The sequence below is a fragment of the Jaculus jaculus genome, chromosome 4 (genome assembly GCF_020740685.1).
Source record: "Jaculus jaculus isolate mJacJac1 chromosome 4, mJacJac1.mat.Y.cur, whole genome shotgun sequence".
In the NCBI taxonomy this organism is placed as follows: Eukaryota; Metazoa; Chordata; class Mammalia; order Rodentia; family Dipodidae; genus Jaculus; species Jaculus jaculus.
Window position 1 is genome coordinate 147,527,766 of NC_059105.1, and position 23,867 is coordinate 147,551,632.

Here is a 23,867-nt window from a genome sequence, read left to right on the forward strand (position 1 = left end):
GCAACACTTCATCACTTCTGCCATTTTAGGGTGAGTTGGAGTGGATTTTATTTTGTTTTTTGTCCATATAACCATGAGTTTTCATTCTTTTAAGTCACAAATTCAAACAACAAAAGAATCACAAGTACAGATTATACAACTAGGTCATTTATGCAGAGATATTAAAAAGGTTCTATGGATTTAGAAATTAAAAACTCAAAGAAATCAGTTTATACATGACAACTAAAAAAACAAAAATCAAAATAATGTATACCATTTTCTTATTAACATAATTTGGTGAAAGTATATGAAGTATATAAGAACTAAGCATCATAATGTGAATTAAAGAATACTCAAAGAAACATTTTTAAAGCCATTGATAAAGTAGGATGCCCACAGAATTTGTTTTTCTGTGGCACATGGTATAATGACTTATTATTTATAAGGAGAAAGCAAAACAATTTCTCTTAATTATTCATTAATAGTAAAATATTGATGAGCATTACCTAAAAGTCATGAGCTTCCAGCTGGTGTCGGGGTTGAGCTGGGCTGAAACGCAGCCAGCCGAAGGGTGTGTATTAAAAAGGCAGAACAAATCACTTAACAGGGGCCTAAAAGCAGCAATCAGAAAAGGTTCATTTAACATAGAGATGGCACAAGCTTCAAGCAATTGCCTGTACTTAAGTAAGTGTGGAATTACAAAAGGCTATTTATTACCATCCAAAGGGCTCCTGCAGCTTGTTCAAAGGCCTTTGAAGAAACTCAACAGTTATAAAGTCTTGTTCTCTTCAGAAGCAGTAAAATTGGGCAGACCCCAAAATTGGCTAGAGAAGCTTTCATTAATAGAAAAATAAGTTAGGGCTAGAGAGATAGCTTAGCCATTAAGGGGCTTGTCTGCAAAGCCTAAGGAACCACAGTCGATTCTCCAGTACCAAAATAAGCCAGATGCATAAGGTGGCACATGTGTCTGGAGTTCCTTTGCAGAGGCTGGAGGCCCTAATGGGCCCATTCTCTCTCTCTCTCTCTCTCTCTCTCTCTCTCTCTCTCTCTCTCTCTCTCTCTTAAGTATATAAAAATAAATATTTTCAAAAAGTAATTTAATATAATCCTGATCATAACTGTTCCTTAAAATCCATTGTATCTTCTCTACTTTTTAAAAGGAAGGATACTATATCTGGTTAATTTCCAAAACCTCCTTAAAATGTTAGTCATTATGAAATATAATCTATTTTCATGATGATAAAAATTAAATGTATGAAAAAAATTAAATGTATGGCTTTGTAGGCTTAAATGAAAAGAGCTCCAACATTGACTTTCTTGGAATGTTCTAAAAGCATGTAATAAAAGTAACTCTTTAATAAAGAACTTACTTGAGCCAGGCATGGTGGTGCAGACCTTTGATCACAGCACTCAGGAGGCAGCAATGGGAGGATCACTGGTAGTTCAAGGCCTCCCTGAAACTACATAGTGAAGTTCAGGTCAGCCTGGGCTAGCGTGAAATCCTACCTCAGGAAACAAACAAACAAAAACTTGAATTTGTTTTAGCATAAAAAATAATGGATTTTTTAATTGTTTGTACAAGAAACACTTTGGCTCTCATAACAATGATGGCTATACTATTTTTTACTTGCAATTGAGTGATAAATTGATTTTTTGTTAGGGTAAGAAAAAATAATACTCAGATATTCCACAGATCTGCTATTAATTTTTGTTATAAACATCAAATATATTTATAAATCTTACCTAAAATACAATGAAAATAACATATATTGGTTTAAATAAGCTTCAAAGTAGCAAACCACTTAGATGGACAATAAGATCAATTTGCAAAACAATACAGCAAACTATTGTATAGATGAAAGGCAGACATTAAAGGTACAAACCTTAATGGACATAAAAATTTATATTTCTTAATTAGAGAAAAATTACAAATAAGAGAATGATGGGCTGGAGAGATGGCTCAGCAGTTAAGGCACTTGCCTACAAAGCCTAATGAGCAGGGCTCAATTCCCCAGTACCCATGTAAAGCCAGATGCACAAAATGGTACATACATCTGGAGTTCATTTGTAGTGGCTAGAAGTCCATGTTCCCCTTCTCTCTCCCCCCCCCCAAATCTCTCTCTCTCTCTCTCTCTCATACTCCTTCAAAATAACTTTTTAAAAAAGAGAATGATGCTATATTTCCATAAGAAATGCTATAACAATGTTGTAATTAGAATGAGTATTCATAATGGGATCTTCTAAGCAATAGAAACAGGAAGATGGAAAATGTATTGGAATGGATTCTAACTGAAGGAGTACAGATTTTGTCCAATGAAGAAAAGAAAAAAAAAGGCATTTATAGATAGAAACAGTTTAAATACAAGTTTGGATATAAAATCTTCATGTAATAATCATAGAAAAATCAAATTAACAATAAAGATTGAACTTGTAGTCCTTGCTCCCTTTGTGGGAAAATAAACAAGTTTTATTAATATAGTGTTTTGTTTCAGAAGAAGTTATAACAAAATAGATTCACTTTGGGCTCATTAATAACTATAGTTGCAATGATTGTCAGATATGTTTAAATTTATGTGATTAAAATGGTTAAGAAAAAGACATCCTTGCTCACTCTTTGACAATGAAGGAAAGTATCATTAATTTAAAAACTGATAAATGAATGGAATCAACCCAGCATTTATTTGATTTTTGCATAAAAGTAGGTAAGGATATCCAAATAGTAAATGAGGGCAAGCCTCTTTCTAGAGATGCATTAACTCATCAATGAGGAATAACTAATAGACTTAGAATAACATTGTTGCATATGACTGAATAAAAATCAGTTCCAGATAAAAATTGAATAATGACTGATGATGTTGCAAAATGAAAATTGCCAAATAAGTACATAAATAAAGAACATAAATAAAGATGTGTTCTTCCAACTTTAAAATAATTCAGTATGTAGTATTTAAAAAAATAATGATGTTTTGAATTGTGTCTATAATTTAGATTGTTAAATTCTACTAAGGCAGAGTACCATTGCAGCCAGTAAAACATTTCAGTTAGTGACTGGACCAAAACTGAGAGAGAAAAATAAATGGCATTGATGAACAACGTGCATTTTTGTTTTTGTTTTTGTTTTTCGAGGTAGGGTCTTGATCTGGCTCAGGCTGACCTGGAATTCACTATGTAGTCTCATGGTGGCCTCGAACTCTCGCGATCCTCCTACCTCTGCCTCCCGAGTGCTGGGATTAAAGGCGTGCGCCACCACGCCCGGCCAACGTGCATTTTTTAAGATGCAATAGGAAAGTACTTGAAATGTACTCTTTTCAGTTAGAGATGAAGATGATCCTATGATATCTAATCTAGACAGTTAGATTTTTATTCTTGTTCATTAATTGGGTAACATATAACAAACAGCAAATATATAGTCTCACCATTAAGTTATACATATACATATATATATATATGTATATGTATATGTATATGTATATGTATATGTATATGTATATGTATATGTATATGTATATGTATATATATATATATATATTAGCAATAATTTTCTTATATTTCTAACTAATTTAGTATACAGACACACACACACACACACACATATATATATGTATGTATGTATGTATGTATGTATACTTGTAGTTATTTCTTATTTAGTATAGTTCTCTTGTATTTTATATTACCTTCCCCATGAGAATGGGTAACTATGTTATGAGAATTATTGGAATGGTTATTTATCTGAATGGGAGTAATGTATAAACATAACTTTGCAATATATAATCTTTTTCTCATATATATGATTTCTCAAGGCAGGGTCTCTAGACCAGGCTGGCCTGGAATTCACTATGTAGTCTCAGGATGGCCTCGAACTCATGGTGACCCTCCTACCTCTGCCTCCTGTGTGCTGGGATTAAAGGCATGCACCACCACAGCTGACCTAATTTAGTATTTTCTTAAAAAGTAAAGCTTTAAAGGGTGAAGACTGTTTCCTTGACATGTATTCTTATCCTTGAGAAATTTTGTTAGAAGTTAAGATCTACAGGAATGTGTTCTAAATCATATCTGTTTTACAATACACTAAATATTACTATTACCTATGGATACCATGGGACTCCTTGTGCATAATGGATTCCAGCTCTCTTGTGAAGCTGCATATGAAAATGTTATCAATGAGCTAAAGAATCTGGCATTAATAACTTTGCAACATTATAAAAAATAGGTAGTCCTGATGTTTTGATACATATATAAATATATATCCCAAGTATATTTCACTGCTTATATTATAGTAGCAGATTAAAAACATCTGCTTACTTGCCACTAGTCCAACAGCAGCAAAGAATGTCTGCTTATTTTCCATAGGTTTGCATGCACTCAGGCTGAAATCCAGCTGCCATAGGTGCACATTCAGCCAGATTAATGCTCAAGAGCCTTGGAAATGGAAATAGTCCTCTCTTGTCAAAGATCAGGATGATGGTAGACTTGCCCATTTGCTTGTTGATTTCTTTCTCTGTCCTCCTCACCATGCTCCCCAAACCATTAACCTGATTCCTCCCACTCTTTCTCCCTCCCAATCTCTTATAGCGCCATCACCTGTCATGACAATTAAGAAAGATCGCACCTCTAGAAACAGCATCTCTTTATCCTGGCAAGAACCTGAGCATCCAAATGGGATCATATTGGACTATGAAGTCAAATACTATGAAAAGGTGGGGAGATGATGTTACAGGGTTGTGTTGGACAAGAAAAAATACCCTATTTTCTCATGAATCGTGCTCTCACAAAGAAAACCGTGATATTGCTAGTGAGTGGTGGGACTTTGACTAAGGCCCTGGTCATGTGACCCCTCTGGTTTTTAAGTATAAAGATATTTAGAAATCATCGTGTTAACTATATTCCAAAGCAAATAGAAACACTAACGATGTCACTACTAGTTGTGAAAATAGATGGAGCATTTCTAGGCCTCTACATTGAGACTCCTGCTACACTGGCAATTCTATACTGGTTCATCTCCTGCTGACGAGCCTAATTCATTTCCTCAACACCACTTTCTGACCCTTATGTTCATCACACAAATTCCATTGAATATAGAAAGGAACACTGGCACTGATACCAAAATATTGAATTGATGAACTAAATATGCAAAACTTTCTGGAGTTTCTAGAGGGATGTTTAGAATGTAGGATAGATGAACAAGTTATCCTTTTTTCATTAAAACTATTTAGTCATAGAAAGAATATAGGTGCTATCATTCTATCTTTTCAGAACTTATTTCTGCATTGTTATAAAAATGGGAAGTGTGAAGCAAAACACATCCAGACTTTTTCAATTATTATAATAAATAATAATTTGAGGACTGGGTGGATTTATTAACCTTGGACCCAATAAGTTAAATTTCTGTTTTAAATACTTGTAGTTATGATTTCTTATTTAGTATAGTTCCCTTGTATTTTATATTGCCTTCCCCACAAGAATGAATAACTATGGTATGAGAGTTATTGGAATGGTTATTTATCTGAATGGGAGTAAAGTATAAACATAACTTTGCAATATATAATCTTTTTCTCCATTAAATTTAATGAATTTTTCTAAAAGAAAATGTTGTTTGTCTTTAAATATACCTCCCTACAGGGTATAAGCTTACATTTCCATTAAGAGAAATGTGCTAAAGTTAAAACATATATGTTTTATGTCTTTCTGTAGCTTTCACTTATTCACTGTGGGAACATCAAATACTCACAAGACTGTGATCTCCTATGATTAAAAATGTTTCAGGACAAGCTGGGCAGATATAAGAATTCCAGTTTCACTGATTCTCCAATGCAATAAAAAGTAATAGTGTTCCTTAATTTAGATTGTAGAGTCGAAGTAGTGAACACCTTTAGAGCTGTGAGGTATATTCCAAAACATAACTGGCATATGCACATATATTTTGAAAATATAAAACCACTTTGTACACTTAATCTGATTCCGCTAAAAAATTAATACAAATTTATATATATATATATATAAATATATATTTAATTATGATTTAATGTAACATATAAAATATTTAAAGAATATTAAGAATTATAAGATAAAAATCCTAGCAATATTGACCTTTAATGCATAATTGAATATTTACATATACATGTGTATGTAGTGGCATTTATACATGAATTTAACACTAATTTCTATATAGGTATATGATACTTGGAAATGTTTTGAATATTTTCTTAAAACTTTAGTTCCACACAGTCTACCTTTTCTAATGCTTTCTTCACTAATGAGGATAAACAGAGATAGGTTCAAAGTACATGCTTAGTAATTTTAATGGCAAAGTAATTATGTAAAATGAATATATTCAACTCCATTATTTAATTTAGTAACACAAATAGAATCGAATGCATAAGCAGCATCTATAGTTAAAAATTATTTGTAACATTCATATGAACATATTTTAGAGTAGAAAAAAACTGTGTAAATTCAATTTTTGTGAACAAGACTTGATACAAGATACATTACTATTAATGAGCCCTGTGAACCTCCAAGAGAAGCCCTAGTTGAAATAATTTTGCACTTTGATTTGAAGATACTTGCTTTTATGCAACGATAGGAATCTAGGCTAAATACAATGTAAATATACATATTCTGAAAAAATTTAGACCCTCGTATGAAAACATGATTAATATAATATCTTAGGATTAATAACAATAGTTGCTACTTGATATTTGACACACTATTTCTATTCAGTTCACTTCAAAGCAGTATCATCTTGTAAATTTAGTATTAGAAATAGAAGCTTCCTCTCAGCTTTGCTTTCAAAGACAACATATTTTATGCACTTATTGGCAATTAGAAAGAAAAAAACCTAACTTTCCCCCTATTTATGTGCCAGGTATAAATTTTGAGAGCCAAAATAGGAAATTCTGTCTGTATTTTCATGTTAAAAATTTCCACTGTGGCTTGGGAGATGGTTCCATGGATAAAATACTTTCTATCTAACCATGACAATTTAGATCTGAAGTGCCTCCCTAAAGTACTGAACATTGTGGGAAACTCTAACTCAGCACGAGGGATTTCAGGAATCCCGGAAGCTCACAAGCTAGTTAGTCTAGATAGACTAATAGTGAACCTTAAGTTAAGCAAAAGACCCCGTCTGAAAGAATATGGAGAAGAAGCCCAATATTAGCCTCTGGCCTCCACACTCTGGCACACAAGTGACAACACACCTGCACACACGCATGCACCTGTACACATAGATGCATTCCACACACATCCACAACTAAATTTTCATTTAAGACCAGCACATAGGATAATTAATTTACCATCAAGTGCCCTATGTTAAAAAAAAGTCTGCATTAATATATTTTAAGTATTTCATTGATCATCATCTAAGAAGATTAGGAAGGTTGAATATTAACATTATTTATTTTCATCCCTCAAAGCAGGAACAAGAGACAAGTTATACCATTTTGAGGGCAAGAGGCACAAATGTGACCATCAGTAGCCTCAAGCCTGATACTACATACGTATTCCAGATCCGAGCCAGAACAGCAGCTGGATATGGAACCAACAGCCGCAAGTTTGAGTTTGAAACAAGCCCAGACTGTACGTACAATTTCAGTTTAGTGTACTTCAGGAGAGATTTTGAAAAAAAGAATTCTACTTCACTCTCAGTGTTGATCAGATGCGATATACTAGAAGTTTATTGGATGAGACGTGAGCCAATTGTTCAGCATTGTGTCTGAGAATTTGTGTTGTCTTTTTCTTTTCTACAAATCAAGCATACTCTAGATTCTGGAGAACTCCTGGTTTCCTGATATCCATGAATGGCTTTTGAGGAAAATTATTTAGTATGATAACATGCTTCCCTGGCCTGTTGACACAGACCTTCCAAGTTCATTCTTGCATGATTCAATGAGCTACATTAAAGACATTCATTGAACCATAAGGATCTTAATTTTGTTTTAATCCATAACATATTCTTTCATGGATGCCCTAAAGAATAAGGACATAAAAATACAAACGTTATATTACTTCATGTACTTTCACAAACAACTTGCATAGCCTGACTGTTTGACCCCAAAGATGAGTAATGAATAAAATTATGCTAAAATTGACAAATATTTCCTCAATAAGTTTTTTGTTTCTCCAAAATATTTGTTTCATATTTAAAAACCATCAGATGAAATACAATTTTCAAAAGATAGTTATCATTACTAGGATACTAATAAAAAACAAATACAAATTAAAGAATTTTTAAACTAATCAATGTATGAAACTCAATAACTTAAAAGGAAATGTTGATCAGATACATACATACTTAGACATCTTTCTATGTAGGTGTGAGTGTGTGTTTAGGCAATAAGGAATGCTTATGGAAATTTGCTCACAGGATAAAAATGGTGAATACCTTATGAGACAATGGAATGTAATGATGGAGATCATCTTTTTCTATAACAAAGGAACTAATTATGTCTCTAATGAATAAATGTCACTTTAATTATATTAGGACTATACATATCACCAAAAGACATAGTCATAAAATAGCATAGGAAGATGATCAAACATTGATACACTTTGTACCTTATTATTCTGCAGAGGTCTAGTCATGCCCAGTAGTCTACCAAAGAGAAACCCTCACTTTTGACCATTAAACAATAAATTACATTTGCTGTTTTTTTCCCCACACCTACATTTCCTATTTTCTAAATATTTGGGGTCTAACACGTAATCACAGTAATATAAATATGATCACATTCTTTACCTGGTTGGAACATGCAGGATGGTCAAACCTGGTCAAGTTAAAATGATGAAATAAATATTTTGTAGTTCACTTTTATCCATTAGAAATGCCACTTACAATAATGAGCTTTAACTTCTGAGAGGGACTGCAACTCTAATGTTCTTAAAAGTCACAGTGAAACCATGGCATTTCTACTTAAAGAGAGCTGTCATCGTCAAACACATAAATCTACTTTTTAAAGACCTCTTCTAAGCCTCCTGTGAGGAAATGAGCATGAAGAAATCCCACTCTGAAGATGTGAGAAACAAATGTAAAATCCATGAAAGTTTATGTGAGCAAAGCTAAATATATATGAATCTTGTAAATCCCTTAAAATTAAAATGTAATAGCAAATTGACAATATATGTATATATATTTGATATATGTATATTATATATATATCATATATATATGTATAGAGATAGATAGATATAGATATATTTGGCAATGTTTAAATTGCATGAAGAAAGTTCCTTATAAATCTAATTAGAATACTTATAAATTAATATTTGAGTCATTACCTAGTATAAAGTATGTATTTGACTTAGAAAGAAATTGTTCAAGTCATAGAATTAGGAAAAACTATTATATATGATATCTTGTGGTATACATTAGACATATTGAGGCATGAGGTGGTCAAATAGCCATTAATAAACATAACTATGTTGATGCATATTTTGGAAAAATATATTGTATCTTACATGATATTAATCATTACACAACTCTATCTGAGAGGTAAATTTATGAAATCATCAACAAACTCCAAAATTTTAATGTCATTCCAGTCTTGACACAGATATTCCTGAGTACAGCATGAACTGCTAAGGAGTTTTCTCTCCTTAAGGTTTAAGAAAAGACAATGAGGGCTGGAGATGTGGTTTAACCATTAAGGTACATGCCTGCAAAATCTAAAGATGCCGGTCTAATTCTCCAGTTCCCATGTAAGCCAGGTGTACAAGGTGATGCATGCATCTGGAGTTTGACTGCAGTGGCTAGATGCCCTGGCATGCCTATTATTTCTCTCTCTCTCTCTTCCTATCTCCCTCTCTTTCTCTCTATCTCAAATAAATGAATTAAATTAATTAATAAAATATTTTCAAAATAAAAACTAATGAATATGGCCGAATTACATTTAGTGCATTATGAAATTGCTAATGAATCCCATTGATTTATGCAGCTAATATATGATAGTGAAATTGGAAAAATTAATAAAAGGTAAGAAATTTAGGGGCTGGGAGTATAAAACAATTGCCTAGTATCATATGCAAGGTACTGGATTTGAGCATGAAGGAAAGGTGGAAAAATGAATAGATATATGCATGGATGGATGGATGAATGAGTGGTGGAAGAAAGGAAGGTAGGAAGAAAGGAAGGCAGGAAGAAAGGGAGGGAGGAAGGGAGAGAGAAGAAAAGACTATAGGGGGAAAAAAGGAAAGTAAAGCAAAGAGAAGCCAGAGAAATAAACGGAAGAGAAAAAGGAAAGAGGATTAATTTATTTCCTGTAGGGCCTTCACATTTTTCCTATAATTTTTATATTGATTGAGTGGTGGGAAGAAGAAAACAGGACACAAAGAAAAGTATGAAGTTTTCTAGTTCTGCACTTATAATAAAATGATTTGAACTCAAGATATGGCTTAGCTGTTAAGGCACTTGCCTGCAAAGCCAAAGGACCCAGATTCAATTCCTCAGGGCTCACTTAAACCAGATGTACAAGGTAGAATTTGTGTCTGGAGTTCATTTGCAGTGGCTAGAGGCCCTGGAATACTGTTCTGTTTGCCTCCCTTCCTTTTGCTCTCAAAAAGAAATAACTATTTAAATGTACATAAAAAAATAAAATAAAATGCTGGGTAGAGCTGTGAGATGGCTTAGCAGTTAAGCACTTGCCTGTGAAGCATAAAGACCCTGGCTCGAGGCTCGATTCTGTAGGACCCAAAATTAGCCAGATGCACAAGGGGGCGCATGCGTCTGGAGTTTGTTTGCAGTGGCTGGAGGCCCTGGTGCACCCATTTTCTCTTTCTCCCCCCCCTTTCTCTGTCTGTCGCTCTCAGATAAATAAATAAAAATGAACATATTTTTTAATGTGAGTACCGAGTTAGTTTTGTAATGAATCAATTTACACTTATGTGCTCTCACCATAGACATTTGTAGACTTGAAATGGTAATGTAATAATAAAAATTCTGTCTTGGAGGATACACAATTTATGCTTCATTCCATTTATTTTCTAAGTGATTATATATATATATATATATATATATATATATATATATATAAATTATATATACAAATAAATTATATATATATATATATATATATATATATATATATATATATATATATAAATTCTGAAGACTTAAAAGTTGTAATTGTTTTATGTTAAAATTTAGAAGATGTAGAAAGATTCAGTTGGGTTTACCATTTCCCCCAGTTTTAATTATCAAACACTTTATGAGAATTTTCATTCACAGCACAAATTTTTGTTAATTAATGACACTTTTTTGAGGTGGAATTTTAGATAGCTTGTTCTAATCATGGTCTATGCAGATAAGGAAGTATGGTAAAGCGTATAGGTTAAGCTGTTAAAATATTCTTATTCTTTTATGTCACACCTTTCACATATCACCAGTCCTATTTCATAGATGAGTAGAGGGCATGGAGGGTCAGAGAGCATAGTAAAGTTGCACAGCTGGCAGGTATTGATGCAATTCTAGAACCTGTACATTTCTATGACAGTACACTAAGCATTCTCCTAAACATTGCATTTATTCTCCTTCTGTAAGCTATTGTAATGTAAGATTTTACTTCCAGTGATGTATGCTCTAGGACACATAGTGGTATGATTTGGTACTATTGAAGTCCCAATCCAGTGGAATGATCACATACTACATTATCATATGGTACACACACACACACACACACATACACGTGCAATGACAAGATAAGATCCATAGAAAGCACTGACTTGGGAAAAACAAGACAGCCCTTGAACAAAGGCAGTTTCTGTCAAAGGAAGAACTACAGTGCATCACTAATATACTTCCATCAACTAGCTTCAATATCTACTCTCTACCATCTCCCAATAATAAAAACGATGAACACATCAGTTAATTAATTCACTGATTAGGTCAGAGTGACACCATCTAGGGACCAAGTGTTCAACAAATGAGCCTTTACAAGCATACTCCAAGCACACACCACAGCAGACATATTCAGAAAGGTAGATAGAACTATATACAGGAACATGTAGTGAGTAGAAATTGAGTCTAAGACTAAGTTTTATAAAGAAGTAAAACAGGAATGAGAAGATAATAGCAAGGACTTTAAAGATGATTAGATTGAGAGCCAGGAATGGTGGTGCATGCTTTTAATACCGGCTCATGGGAGGCAGAGGAAGGAAGATTGCTGAGAGTTCTAGGCCACCCTGAGACTACATAGGGAATTCCTGCCTGAGCTAGAGCAAGAACCTACCTCAAAACAAACAAACAAACAAACAACAAAGGAAAACAACAACAACAAAAGATGATTAGCTTTTATATGGGTAACTAGTCAAAAATCACATCAAGCTTCCAAATATCATTTTGAGGATTCAGTGAGATGATGCCTAATTTGATCAAATTTCTTATTCATTAAATAGCAATAATTCATAAAATATTATCCAATAGAATAATAATTCAGTGTGAATGTAGTGTGTGTATGTTTATGTGTGTGTGTGCTGCTATATCAGAAGATAAGAAAACAGAGAATAGAAATTATTACTTGCAGTCATATATACTGAAAAGTTCTAAAAACAGGCACTGGAGTCTCGTGTCTTGAAAAGCATTTTATTGCATCTCCCTGTGTTGCAAATGGGAGGGATAGCAGGAGTAAATGTTGTGCCTGACATAGGAATGGAGTGAGAGTGTATAGAGAGCACATTATATAAGTGACATATAGACAACATGCACATAAGGACATTAATGTATTCATGAAAGCAGACCAGGGAGGCCCATCTTCCCCCAGCACTACTATATTAGGAATTTCTTTTAATATGAACTACTGCTAGTCAATCATTCGAAAGTGAAAAGATTCAAATAATAAAAGTATATAGTGTACCATAGAGCTTTACAATTGGAAAAAATAATTGCATGTTACTAAAGTAGATGAGCCCCAGAAGCAATGAAATAAGGACATATATGCATCATGCCCCCTTCTCATTGTTTTAAAGAGTGGATATGAGTCAACTTTAATTTCTTGGCCCATCTTATGGGTGATCATTGAGACAGGTTGACAGGGGTAGAATGGAATCACTATATACTGAGCATTGTACTAAATTGTAGAACTTTTATATGAAGCAGACTTCTTTTGCATTGTTTTACTGGGAAAATGATATATTAAAATATGTAACATGGATTGAGAACTTACTATGTGTCTGACACACATCTAATTTTTTTTTAACTTGGATTCTCTTATTGATAACTCAAACAATTGAGTTATGTGATACAGAAAACTAGGACAAATTTAGGCATTTTGCTCACAATAATGAATATGTAACTGTTTTTCCTTTAAGAAGAGATGGCCAGCAATAAGAGTGGGATAGGTTAAAATGTGATGTGACTAAATATAAGGAGAACAAATTCAAATTGAATTTTTAGTAGTACAGTAGTTATCAATTGTCAGCAGGACATCAAGTTGTTAGACAATTATGTGGTGGCATGCATTGATAATATTCATTCTTATTTTTACTAATTTCAGCAAAAAATGTTCTGATTTAATTGTGCATTTTAGAACAGGAATAAACTTTCAATAAGTCCTAGCTTAATTCCATGATTGATAAAAGATGCATAACATTAGTCATCATAGGCTTATGAACACTTTTTTTCTTTTTTTTTTTCTAATTTAATTTATTAGTTTTCTTTTCAGTAAATACAGGCAGTTTGGTACCATTATTTAGGCTCATCTGTGATCTACCCCCTCCCATTAGACCCTCCTTGTTAATGAAAATGGGTCGTGCATTGTGGAGTTAGCCCCCAGTTATTGGTATGATAAATGTCTCTGCAAATCATGACCCAACATGTAACTCTGACATTCTTTCCGCCCCCTCTTCCGCAAAATTTCCCTGAGCCATGTTGGGTTCATTTTTGGTCTGCTTCAGTGCTGAGGTGTTGGGGGCCTCTGAGGCTTTGGCTCTCTGATTTGGTAGGAGTTGATTTTTCTCTGCGTTGATCTCCTTCCCCTTTGTGCTGGTATCCGGTTGACAGGAAAACATCACCCTTGCTTATTTCGCCAGTTGTCCTTAGTTTCAGTTGGGCCCCTTTTGAGGTATGTTGGGGCAGCTTTCTTCTTAGGATCTGCATCTATCTGGAAAAGAGAAGCAGATTCTCCAATGGAGAGTAAGTTAGCGCCCGGAAAAATTATGAACACTTTTTAACCTCTTGGCAAACCTGCTTTAGAAACTAGCCATAGATGTGTGGATAGTAGAGTGGGACATGTAGGGTAAGCAGATACCAAGGTGTAATTTCCAGAACAAGAGCTTTATGGGGAAACACCTGAGAAGTTAAAAGATGATGGACCAGAAGTGGATTAGCAGAGACTCAGATTGAGATATGTGTCTGGTGTCAGTGCAAAGGAAAGAGGTGGAGAAAAGCCTGGAAGAGTAGGAGGAAAGCCTCCAACTACCATGCAGGTCTACCACTCTAAGCCACACCATGGGGGAACTGCAGAGCAGAGTAAAGGGGTCCCATGCAAATATTTCTTTATTAATCAAGAATCGCAGTCTCCAGAATTCTTGCCTCTGCCTTGTTCAGTCCCCATGGAAAACAAAAGCCTGTGTTTGTAGTTGGAGGTGGATCCTGAAGAACACATATCTGGATGCTGTCTTTCACTGGGTTTGGGCAGTAGAAATATCTGCACACGTGACAGGAGCAGGCAGTGCTATAAACAATCCCTGCTAGTTACACTCCATAAAGTGCTTTCAATAGTTTGTATGATGATGTGCCCTCCTGGCACACTCTAAGCTCTTTTTTCAGATGTGTAAGAGTCTCACATCAAGCTATTTGCTGTGTTTCTTATCTTGCACCACATATATCATTCTAGTACCCCTGAACACTACATATTTGGAAGAAAATCTTCCAAACTGTGATATGACCAGGTTAAGTGTTGTTATCTCTCTTTCCTTGTTTCTTTCTTTCCATCTTTCTTTCTTTCTTTCTTTCTTTCTTTCTTTCTTTCTTTCTTTCTTTCTTTCTTTCTTTCTTTCTTTCTCTTTCTGTCTTTCTCATTTTCATAGTTTGATTATGTGTCCAGTTAGCATTTACCACCAGAATAATATGCATGCAAATAAGGCATGTGAAAAGGGCCCTTCATTTTAGAAGGCTTATAGGTTGGGATGCGTGTGGAGCTCATAGTAGTTTGTACTCTATCTTCAGACAGGAAACTGACCATAAATGGCTTTATATGCCCTAATTATTATTTGCAATTATCCTTAAGGTGATAAATAACCAAGGAAAGAGCCCACACATTAGAATGCCACAGTGTAATGGTATTTACATGACAAGGTGAAAGTTTAAAAAAGGAAAATAAATATCATGTTGTAATTTCTAATTGCACTTCAGAAGAAAAGCACAGATATAAACTAATGAAGAGAGGTGAGGTGACTAGATGAGAAGCTATCAGGAGACAGAAAGGACAAGGGGAAATTCAGGTGTGTCCAATCTTTTGTTACTTCAACAAGCTGTTTTCATCTATAAAGTTCACCAAATGAAAGTGCAAATCTGAGCACCAACTCCAGAATGTCTGAATCAGAACTTGCTTTGTCCCAACCCCTCTCTGTGGTTTGTGTGTGCAGTAACATTTGAAAAGATTCAGTAGACTCAGTTTAGTAAAATTACTCTGGAATGGCACAGAAAAATATGTTAGTCTATGTGCCTATACAGTCTACATGGATATATTGCTCACTGTAACATCTAAGCCATCATCAGAAAGAATGATTGTGTGTCTGTGTTCAAATAAAGCCATATATATATATATATATATATATATATATATATATATATATATAAAATACGCAAAAATTTGAATTTCATAGAATTTTCATAGCATAAAGTGTTGTTGTTTTGACTAATTACACAGATTATAAATTGTAAAATCTTCCTAAGCTTGAAAAATACTTAAAAAGAACAACAATCCTGGGGGCTGGTTAGAGCCGGCTCCTGGGCCATGTTGGCTGGCTTCTTTTTCTTAAAGAATGATTGTCAGTAAATACAGGGAGAGCTTGTTGGTGCTCTGAGCTCCATTCACCAGGCATTAAATCCCTTATTAGTTCTTAATTAAAAATTGTATTTGATTCTAACAAAATAACAAGTGTATATTTAACAATTATAAGGTTATACCTGTATATATACCACGATGATTATATCAATTTAATTAACTCAATCTAATTAACATGTCTATCATCTTACACATCTTTGGTGGGAGGATTTTTAAACTTTGAAATATATAATGTTCTAATAGCAGTGGTTACTTTGCCATGTAGAAAGTTTGGAAACTTATTCCTCCTGTCTAACTAAACTTGGTACCCTTTAGTTTATTTTTCAACATTCCTAACCGCCTTTCTCAGTGTCTGGTAACCACAAAACTCCTTTCTGCTTCCACAAATTGGACTTTTATTAGATTCCTCATGTAAGTGAGAACATGAAATATTTATCCTTCTGTGCCTGGTTCATTTCTTATTGTGATATCCTCCAGACTATTCCATATTGATACAAGTGACACACCATTTAACTACATATAGATAGAGGTAAAGGTATTTGCTATAAAAGAAGGTTAATTCAAAAGCTTTTATAATTCCATAGTGGGAAAATCTTGACCTGTTAACTGCACTCCTCTGGTAACATCTGATTTTTCTAATTAATTTCTTAACAGTCTGAATAGAAAAAAAGCATGACTGCATATTTCACACAGTAGGCATTCATGTGATATTTATTGTTGATGTCAAAATAGAGTAGTTAACTTCAATTCATTAATTATTTGTGTACAAATTTCACACAAAATTATGAGAAGTGCCTTTTATTATATTCAATGTATTCTTTCAGTACAGTATTAGACATTTAAACTGCCACTCAGTTAAAAGCAGAATGTAATTTACAAGCTCTGCCATATGAACAGATGTGTGTCATGGGGTTAATACCAGTTTCATTCTTATTGGTTTTCTTCACCTTCACAGCTTTCTCCATCTCTGGTGAAAATCACCAAGTAGTGATGATTGTCATCTCTGCCACTGTTGCGATTATCCTCCTCACCGTTGTCATTTATGTTCTGATTGGGAGGTGAGTTCCCTTTGAGTGCTGTCCACGTTGTCTATGGCTTTCTTTGTTGCCCTCAATTGCTGCTCATATTTTAAGAGAATGGGCTCAAAAATGTTGGCTAATAAACTAGAGCCCCCATTTATTATGCTCTGGGTCTTATGTTGCCCCCTCTTCTTTGTCATTTTCTTTTACCCACTCATTCTCACCACCATTTCCTAACACATAACATTTCTCTTTTGACCTCAACTTCTCATTTCCACTTTCTTTTTCCAATTTTCCACTCAATCTTAAAATAACCCCAGATTTTCCTGACACCTTCTCACCCCCAACCCTGGTAAAAGTGCAGAGCACTCATCACTACCAATGGAGACTTTGCCCTTTATCCATTGCAACAGTAGTTGTTAAAAATACTATAAACACATTCTAAGGCCATTATAAAAATTGAACTGGAGGCGTTGCACAGTGGGGAAGAAACTCTACATATCTCATTAGGCAGCTTTGCAGTGTCTCCAAGAAAAGGAGCTTTCTACAGAGAAATTAGAAATAAGTCAATAAGCTTTCACTAAAGCATTTAATATTTTCAGGAAAAAAGTATATTTGGGAGCTTTGCATGTTCTAAGCATACATAATAATTTTATGTACACTCTCCTTATATGTTCTTTCCCCTTGATTTGCCTCTAGGTTCTGTGGCTATAACAAGTCAAAACATGGTGCTGATGAAAAGAGACTTCACTTTGGGAATAGTCATTGTGAGTTTCTGAACTTTGGTCTGTTTTAATGTTTTTGTCTTAGCAGTTTTTGATTTATGATTGGATGACTTCCCCTTGACAAAAATAATTCAAATGTACTTTTATGAAAAAAGAGTAAATCAAATTTATTTCAGAAGGAAAAGGGAAGTCATGGCTGTGCCCTGAGTAATTCTTACATGGCTACATTTCAGCATACTTAAGTTAAAGTGAAGGGTAACCTATGGCTTATGTTCAAATCATGCCCATGATGAGACCCAAGAACTATAGTCAGCTCTGCATGGCTGAGAGGCAAAGCGTATCTTCAATTTCCTTATTACTAATGCTCTGCTAAAATCGAAATAGGCTTTTCTCTTTCCTCACTGCCAAATAAATATAAACAACCTCTGTTTATGTGGAATGCCTTACTTCATTTTGTCATCCAACCAGGAAAGAGTTTTTAAAATAAATTGTTTATTTTGGAGTTACATGATATCCAATTGGTAGGCAAGCCAGTACTTTCAACATTTTAATACCAACGAATTTAGCCTCTGTTAATATTTTCTAAAAGAAATGCCCTTTTAGGTAACAAAGTGTTTACATCTAGCAAAAAGCCTCACCCCCCACCCCACCCCAGCCCTTTCTGGTGAAACAAATGATTCCATGTGTCTGTTTTTCCGAACTTTGGCTCAGTTCAGGGCTATAGTACTAATCAGTGGCCCTAGGAAGAACAGTGTGTTCTCATGGAGTTAGTGGCTGAGACCAGACTCTGGGTCATGTGCCTTGAAGAACCTCCATGACACCGCTGTACACTTGCAAGTACTGTTTACTTTGGCATTCACTGTGGCCATCCAGACTTGATAACATTATAACTCAAGTAAAAAAAATTGATTACCTGTTGCTCACAAGCAGGAAACATACAGAGGAGAGAGTGACAGAGAAGACATTTTTGCAAATGTAAATTGTAAGCTGGTAGAATGTAGAAACCACAGGATTTGCAGTGTTTGTTCTACTCATCTCATAGAAGTGTGATACAAAGTTCATTTCATAATAAAACACCTATATGTTTTTCCTTCCTTCCTAATACCTATATCACACCAATTCAGGGTAGTTAGTTTACCAACTCAAAAAAAAAAAAAGAGTTTATGAACAAATTGCAAGATATTTGTCTCTTCTTTTTAATTTTCATGGGCCCACTGATTGAAAACTATGTCTTAATATCCATGCATAAACTATTGAGATCAACTACATTCTTGTGAATTAAATCCCTTTAGTTTGAGGTAGACAATTGATGTGAATATTGTCTCTTTTCACTCAACCATGCTGGTTTATTTTTATGGGAATTATAGGGCTTATGAATATGGACTTTGATAAATGTCTGTTGCCAATTCTAAGTAGATTCTTGTAGTTTACTGTTTTTTTTTTTAATGGTGGAGTTTGCTAAAACACTTTTATTCAGTGCACAATGTCCTTATGATAAACAAAAATGACACGCATATTACTTTTTCTTCAGAACCATAAAGTGACTTGCATGCATGTCATAAACTTTCTACCTCTCAATACTACAGCTGGCTTATTTCAGACCATTTATTCAGTATTACGGTGAAAAGCTCTAGCTATGAACTATTCCCTCCAGTCTTGTTACAAATCCTATAATATTGCTTCAAAAGGAAAGAAATGTGTTTCACCTCCTAAGATCCTATCCCCTTGCCCTCTCTGGCTGCACCTTTTTACATTTTTGCTGTCCTGAGGGCAACTCATGCTGGTAAAATGGAAATGTAAATTATTGTGTTTGCACAGAATGAGCTGTAAAGTAGTGCAGCTTAACACGTGCACATGTGTTTATTATCTGGTTTTCATGACAGAGCCCAGTTACTCTGCATGTTGCCCTTAATTATTGGTGTGAAGGGATTATGTGCTGTGCAGCCTGAATCTCCTGATTCCCAGAACCTCTGTGGTAAGCTGTTAAACATTAGCAGCCAAAGCACACATCGTGAGCAGAACATTTTAATTGGAGAGGTGTTTATATTTATAATTTTTCCACAAATGACATGTGGATGGAAGAAATGTTAGTTTGATTAATATAATGAACATAGTTGATTTTTAGATGGAGTTTCAGATTAGTTAGTAACACTTACTTTCTCCAGGTAGGTTCTAAAATTTGAATCTCATTTGGAGGCTTTTTAAATCAGTGCACATTAAAAGTTTTTAGACATTGCTCCTGACAACATATTTTACATACATAGATTTGCCAGCAAATCCCATATTATGTTTTCTAAAGTTAAACAAGATCAAATATTCACAATCATTTAACAAAAATGTTCAATTTTACTATATGTTTAAAATGTCATTTTTCCCCTTGAAGAGGAATGCTAGACTTCTTTGCCTTACTATTAATAAAAGGAGGCAAATCAAATTATAGCATAGTATCATTATTCTGAAGAGACTTTATTAAAATGAACAAGAAGATTCTAACAAGTCTTTACCTTCTAGCATACTTTAGTAACTCTGTGGTAATCTTTATAAGACTTTTTTATCAAAAGCATAAAATTATGAATAGATCTTCTTAGTCTTTTTCTCTTCAAAAGGGAACAGACTCTCAGTATGGGCAGTTTAAATTTGTTTTAGTGTAATGGTAGCAAATGATATAGAGCTCTGGATTAAAGGCAGTCTCTGCCATCTATTTTTATGGCAAGGTATAATGTTTACATGAAAGATATATAAGAACTGATCCATCAGATCCAAAGACAAGGCACATTGTGAAACCCTGGAATCATTAGCCTACTACTGCCTTTTGGGCTGATGGCCTCCCAGGAGAAACACCTGTATGTAATGATACACACTGAAAAACCAACTCAAAAACATCTGATCACCACTAAACTGTTTAGTTATTCTTTTGAGTGGGAGTCTCTTCAATTACAAAGGAACATTGTAAACTATAGTGTCTGATTTTATTTGTTAAACTCAAAAGTCCTTCAATAATTTGTTGTAATGAAACAAAAATAGATAAGTATCAAGTATCCATGTTCCATACTAAGGCAATGCTATCAAAATTGAAAGCATTCTCAATAATATCAGTAGGCATAATATTGGAATTAAATTGCAATTATCGTTAAAGTTACAGAATGCTTATGAAATGTAACTGCTCTTGGACTTTCTTTTAAGAAGTTAGTTTTTATTCAGAGGAAGTTTATTGAAATTCCAAATTCAATATGAGTATTTTTCAAATAACAGAGATTTCATTAAAATTAAATGACATCAGGCTAAGGAGATAAGCTCTTCCTTAGAATGTCTGCTGGTTCAATTCCCCGGTACTCATATAAAGCCAGATGCACAATGTGGCACATGTGTCTCAAATTTCTTGCAGTGGCAGGAGTCCCTGACATGCCCATTTTCTCTCTCTCTCCCTAATAAGTAATATATTAAGAATAATTAAATGATATAAAAAATGATTTAGTTGTGTTGTATATGGCATTTTAATTATAGAATACAATGAGATATTTTCATCATCAGTATAATTTAATAAATAAATTTAGCATAAAGTAGCTGTGTATTTAATAAGTTATGTATGGGATTTGTGTTTGGAACTTAGTTTCTCAGCACCATTATAATGCTTGTAAACAATACTCATACTTCTTTTAGTTACGTTACAGAACTACACAAAATTTCAGTGCATGGGTGATATATTGGTCTGCATGTATGATAAATGCATAATAAACAGATTAACTGCATTTGAAGCAATATGGTTTAGGTAGTGCCAAAAGGGTGTATCTATTTATATGCTTGAATAAATTCATCTGTAGTTATAGCCACTATTCTGTGTCATGAAAGAATTCCATGGATTTTTGATTATTAGCTGCTTCACTGTGATAGATTTATGGGGTGTTTCTACAATCAGATATGCATGCTACCATGGTGGCCTTACTGCTAGGATTAGTAATTACTGTGCTCACTCAATTCCTCATCATCTTTCTTCTTCAGTCCACTTTATTGGATGTCTACTTTTCTGGCAATGGGTTCACAGATATCACATCTCACTGTGCTCCCTCCTTGTGGGTCTTCATGGGCAACTTGAAAAAAGTCTGTATGGGACATCACTGTCAGATTTCGTGATAGTATAGAACAGACCAAAGATATGCACTTTATTGGCATCGAGACAATTTTTAATCTTGTAATTTTACTGTGAAATTTACCAAGTGAAAGTTTTATAAATCTTGCTACAATAATGCCTTTGTTGTTGCTTTTTCAAATAGTAAAACTTCCAGGTCTCAGGACTTATGTTGATCCACATACATATGAGGACCCTACACAAGCAGTTCACGAGTTTGCTAAGGAATTGGATGCCTCTAACATATCCATTGACAAAGTTGTTGGAGCAGGTAACTAATGTTCTTCATAACCCTACTGCCAACCTAGCATATAAATCCTAACCTAATACATAGGGAAAAAGAATGTTACATGAGCTTGCTCAGTTTTGATGTTCATACATATTGCTACAGGAAGGGGCATCTCCCAATTTCATGATCAAAGAGAAACAATAAATAAATGAAATATTTAGTGGAATGCAATGGGATGATTTTAAAGGTGCCAGACTTCAAGACTCTCAGTCCATGGCTGTGGTTTATTTATTGAATTTCAGAGGTGGCAGCAGCAGTAGCTAAATGCTGGTCCTGTGATTAAATATGAATAAAGGATCCAAAGTCTGTTACACTTTACACAAGCCTAGCAATTGCAAATTTTGATTTCAAATTTAAAATTATCTGCGGAATTCAAAGAAAAGGAAACCAAAAATAAATACCTGACACATCTTATAACTTTCATTATACCGTTTTCAGTGGTTTTTTTTTTAAAATAACATTTATTATTTAGTAATTTTGCTTTACTAAAGTTGTCTTTATATAGATATTTCTATTCTATCCATTAACTTACTCAATCATTAATCATAAATAAGCATCTGTTTTATGATTACAGAAAGGTGTCTTTTTAAAATAAAAACTGAGGTATGTATTTCAGTAACATTTTTTACATACTTACACATAAAAATATCAATAATATTTGTCAGTATGCATAGTGATAAACCTTGAATTCAAAGATAAAACTTCTATACTCAGTAGTAAAAATTTGTAACATGAACTTAGCCTTTAATGTTGTTCTCAAAAAAAATACTAATTATATTGATGCAACAATGACAGTAAAGGACAGAAAACTAGCTCATTGAATTATGCATAACCGATCATATCAAAGATTCTTCAAGTACCATCCTTGTATATTTATGACTGATTCTTCTTCATACAGATGTTCATGTAAATGATACTATTTTTTTTGAGGCAAGCCCAATAGACTGCCTTTTTTTATTTATACTAGAGTAAGAGAGAGAGAGAATTGGCACATCAGGGCCTCCAGCCATTGCAATTGAACTTGAGACACATGCACCCCTTTGTGTGCATATCAAATCTTGCACACTTGTGTCACTGTGTGACTGGCTTACGTGGGACCTGGAGAGTCAAATATGAGTCTTTAGGCTTTGTAGACAAGCTCGTTAACCTCTAAGCCATCTTTTTAAGCCAATGCTATTTGTATACACCAAAGGAGCATTTCAGAAATTTTCTTATTAGTTTTGTACTCAGTGTATACAGTCAAGTTGATTCCATTGTTAGCCTCCTTCCTGCCCAACCCCCCCCCCCACCTTTGCAGGGACCTGCTCGTTGGGGAATATGGGTCATGCATTGTGGGATTAGCCATCAATAACAGGGAAGAGGTAATGTCTCTGTGTATCATGACCCAACGTGTGGCTCTGACATTCTTTCTGCCTCCTCTTCTACAAATTTCCCTGAGCCATGTTAGGTTCATTTTAGGTCTGCTTCAGTGATGAGGTCTTGGGAGCCTCTGCGTCTCTGGATATCTGGTTTGGTAGGAGTTGATTGTTCTCTGTGTCTATCTCTTTCATGCTTGGGCTGGTATCAGGTTCACCAAAAAAGCAGCACTCTTACTCATTTCCCCAATTATTCTTAGTTTCAACTGGGGCCCTTTTGAGGTATGATGGGCTGGTTCTCTTCTTAGAATCTGCATCCATCCAAAAGAGAAGCAAATTCTCCAAAGGAGAGTGAAGTTAGTGCTAGATAAATGGG

General features: G+C 34.3%; 1 protein-coding gene across 2 annotated transcripts in view; it reads left to right on the plus strand.

Annotated features, from left to right (window-relative positions):
* The window catches only part of Epha3 (EPH receptor A3), a 378,741-nt gene that overhangs the window by 287,551 nt on the left and 67,323 nt on the right, over positions 1 to 23,867 (plus strand). Inside the window, exons 6-10 of one of the 2 annotated variants that reach the window (XM_004663303.2) lie at positions 4,552 to 4,676; positions 7,398 to 7,557; positions 16,933 to 17,035; positions 17,696 to 17,763; positions 21,993 to 22,118. In XM_004663303.2, the coding sequence (XP_004663360.1) occupies positions 4,552 to 4,676; positions 7,398 to 7,557; positions 16,933 to 17,035; positions 17,696 to 17,763; positions 21,993 to 22,118 (582 nt within the window). Of the gene's footprint in view, positions 1 to 4,551; positions 4,677 to 7,394; positions 7,558 to 16,932; positions 17,036 to 17,695; positions 17,764 to 21,992; positions 22,119 to 23,867 lie in introns of both variants that reach the window. The other variant, XM_004663302.2, reaches the window with a different exon arrangement.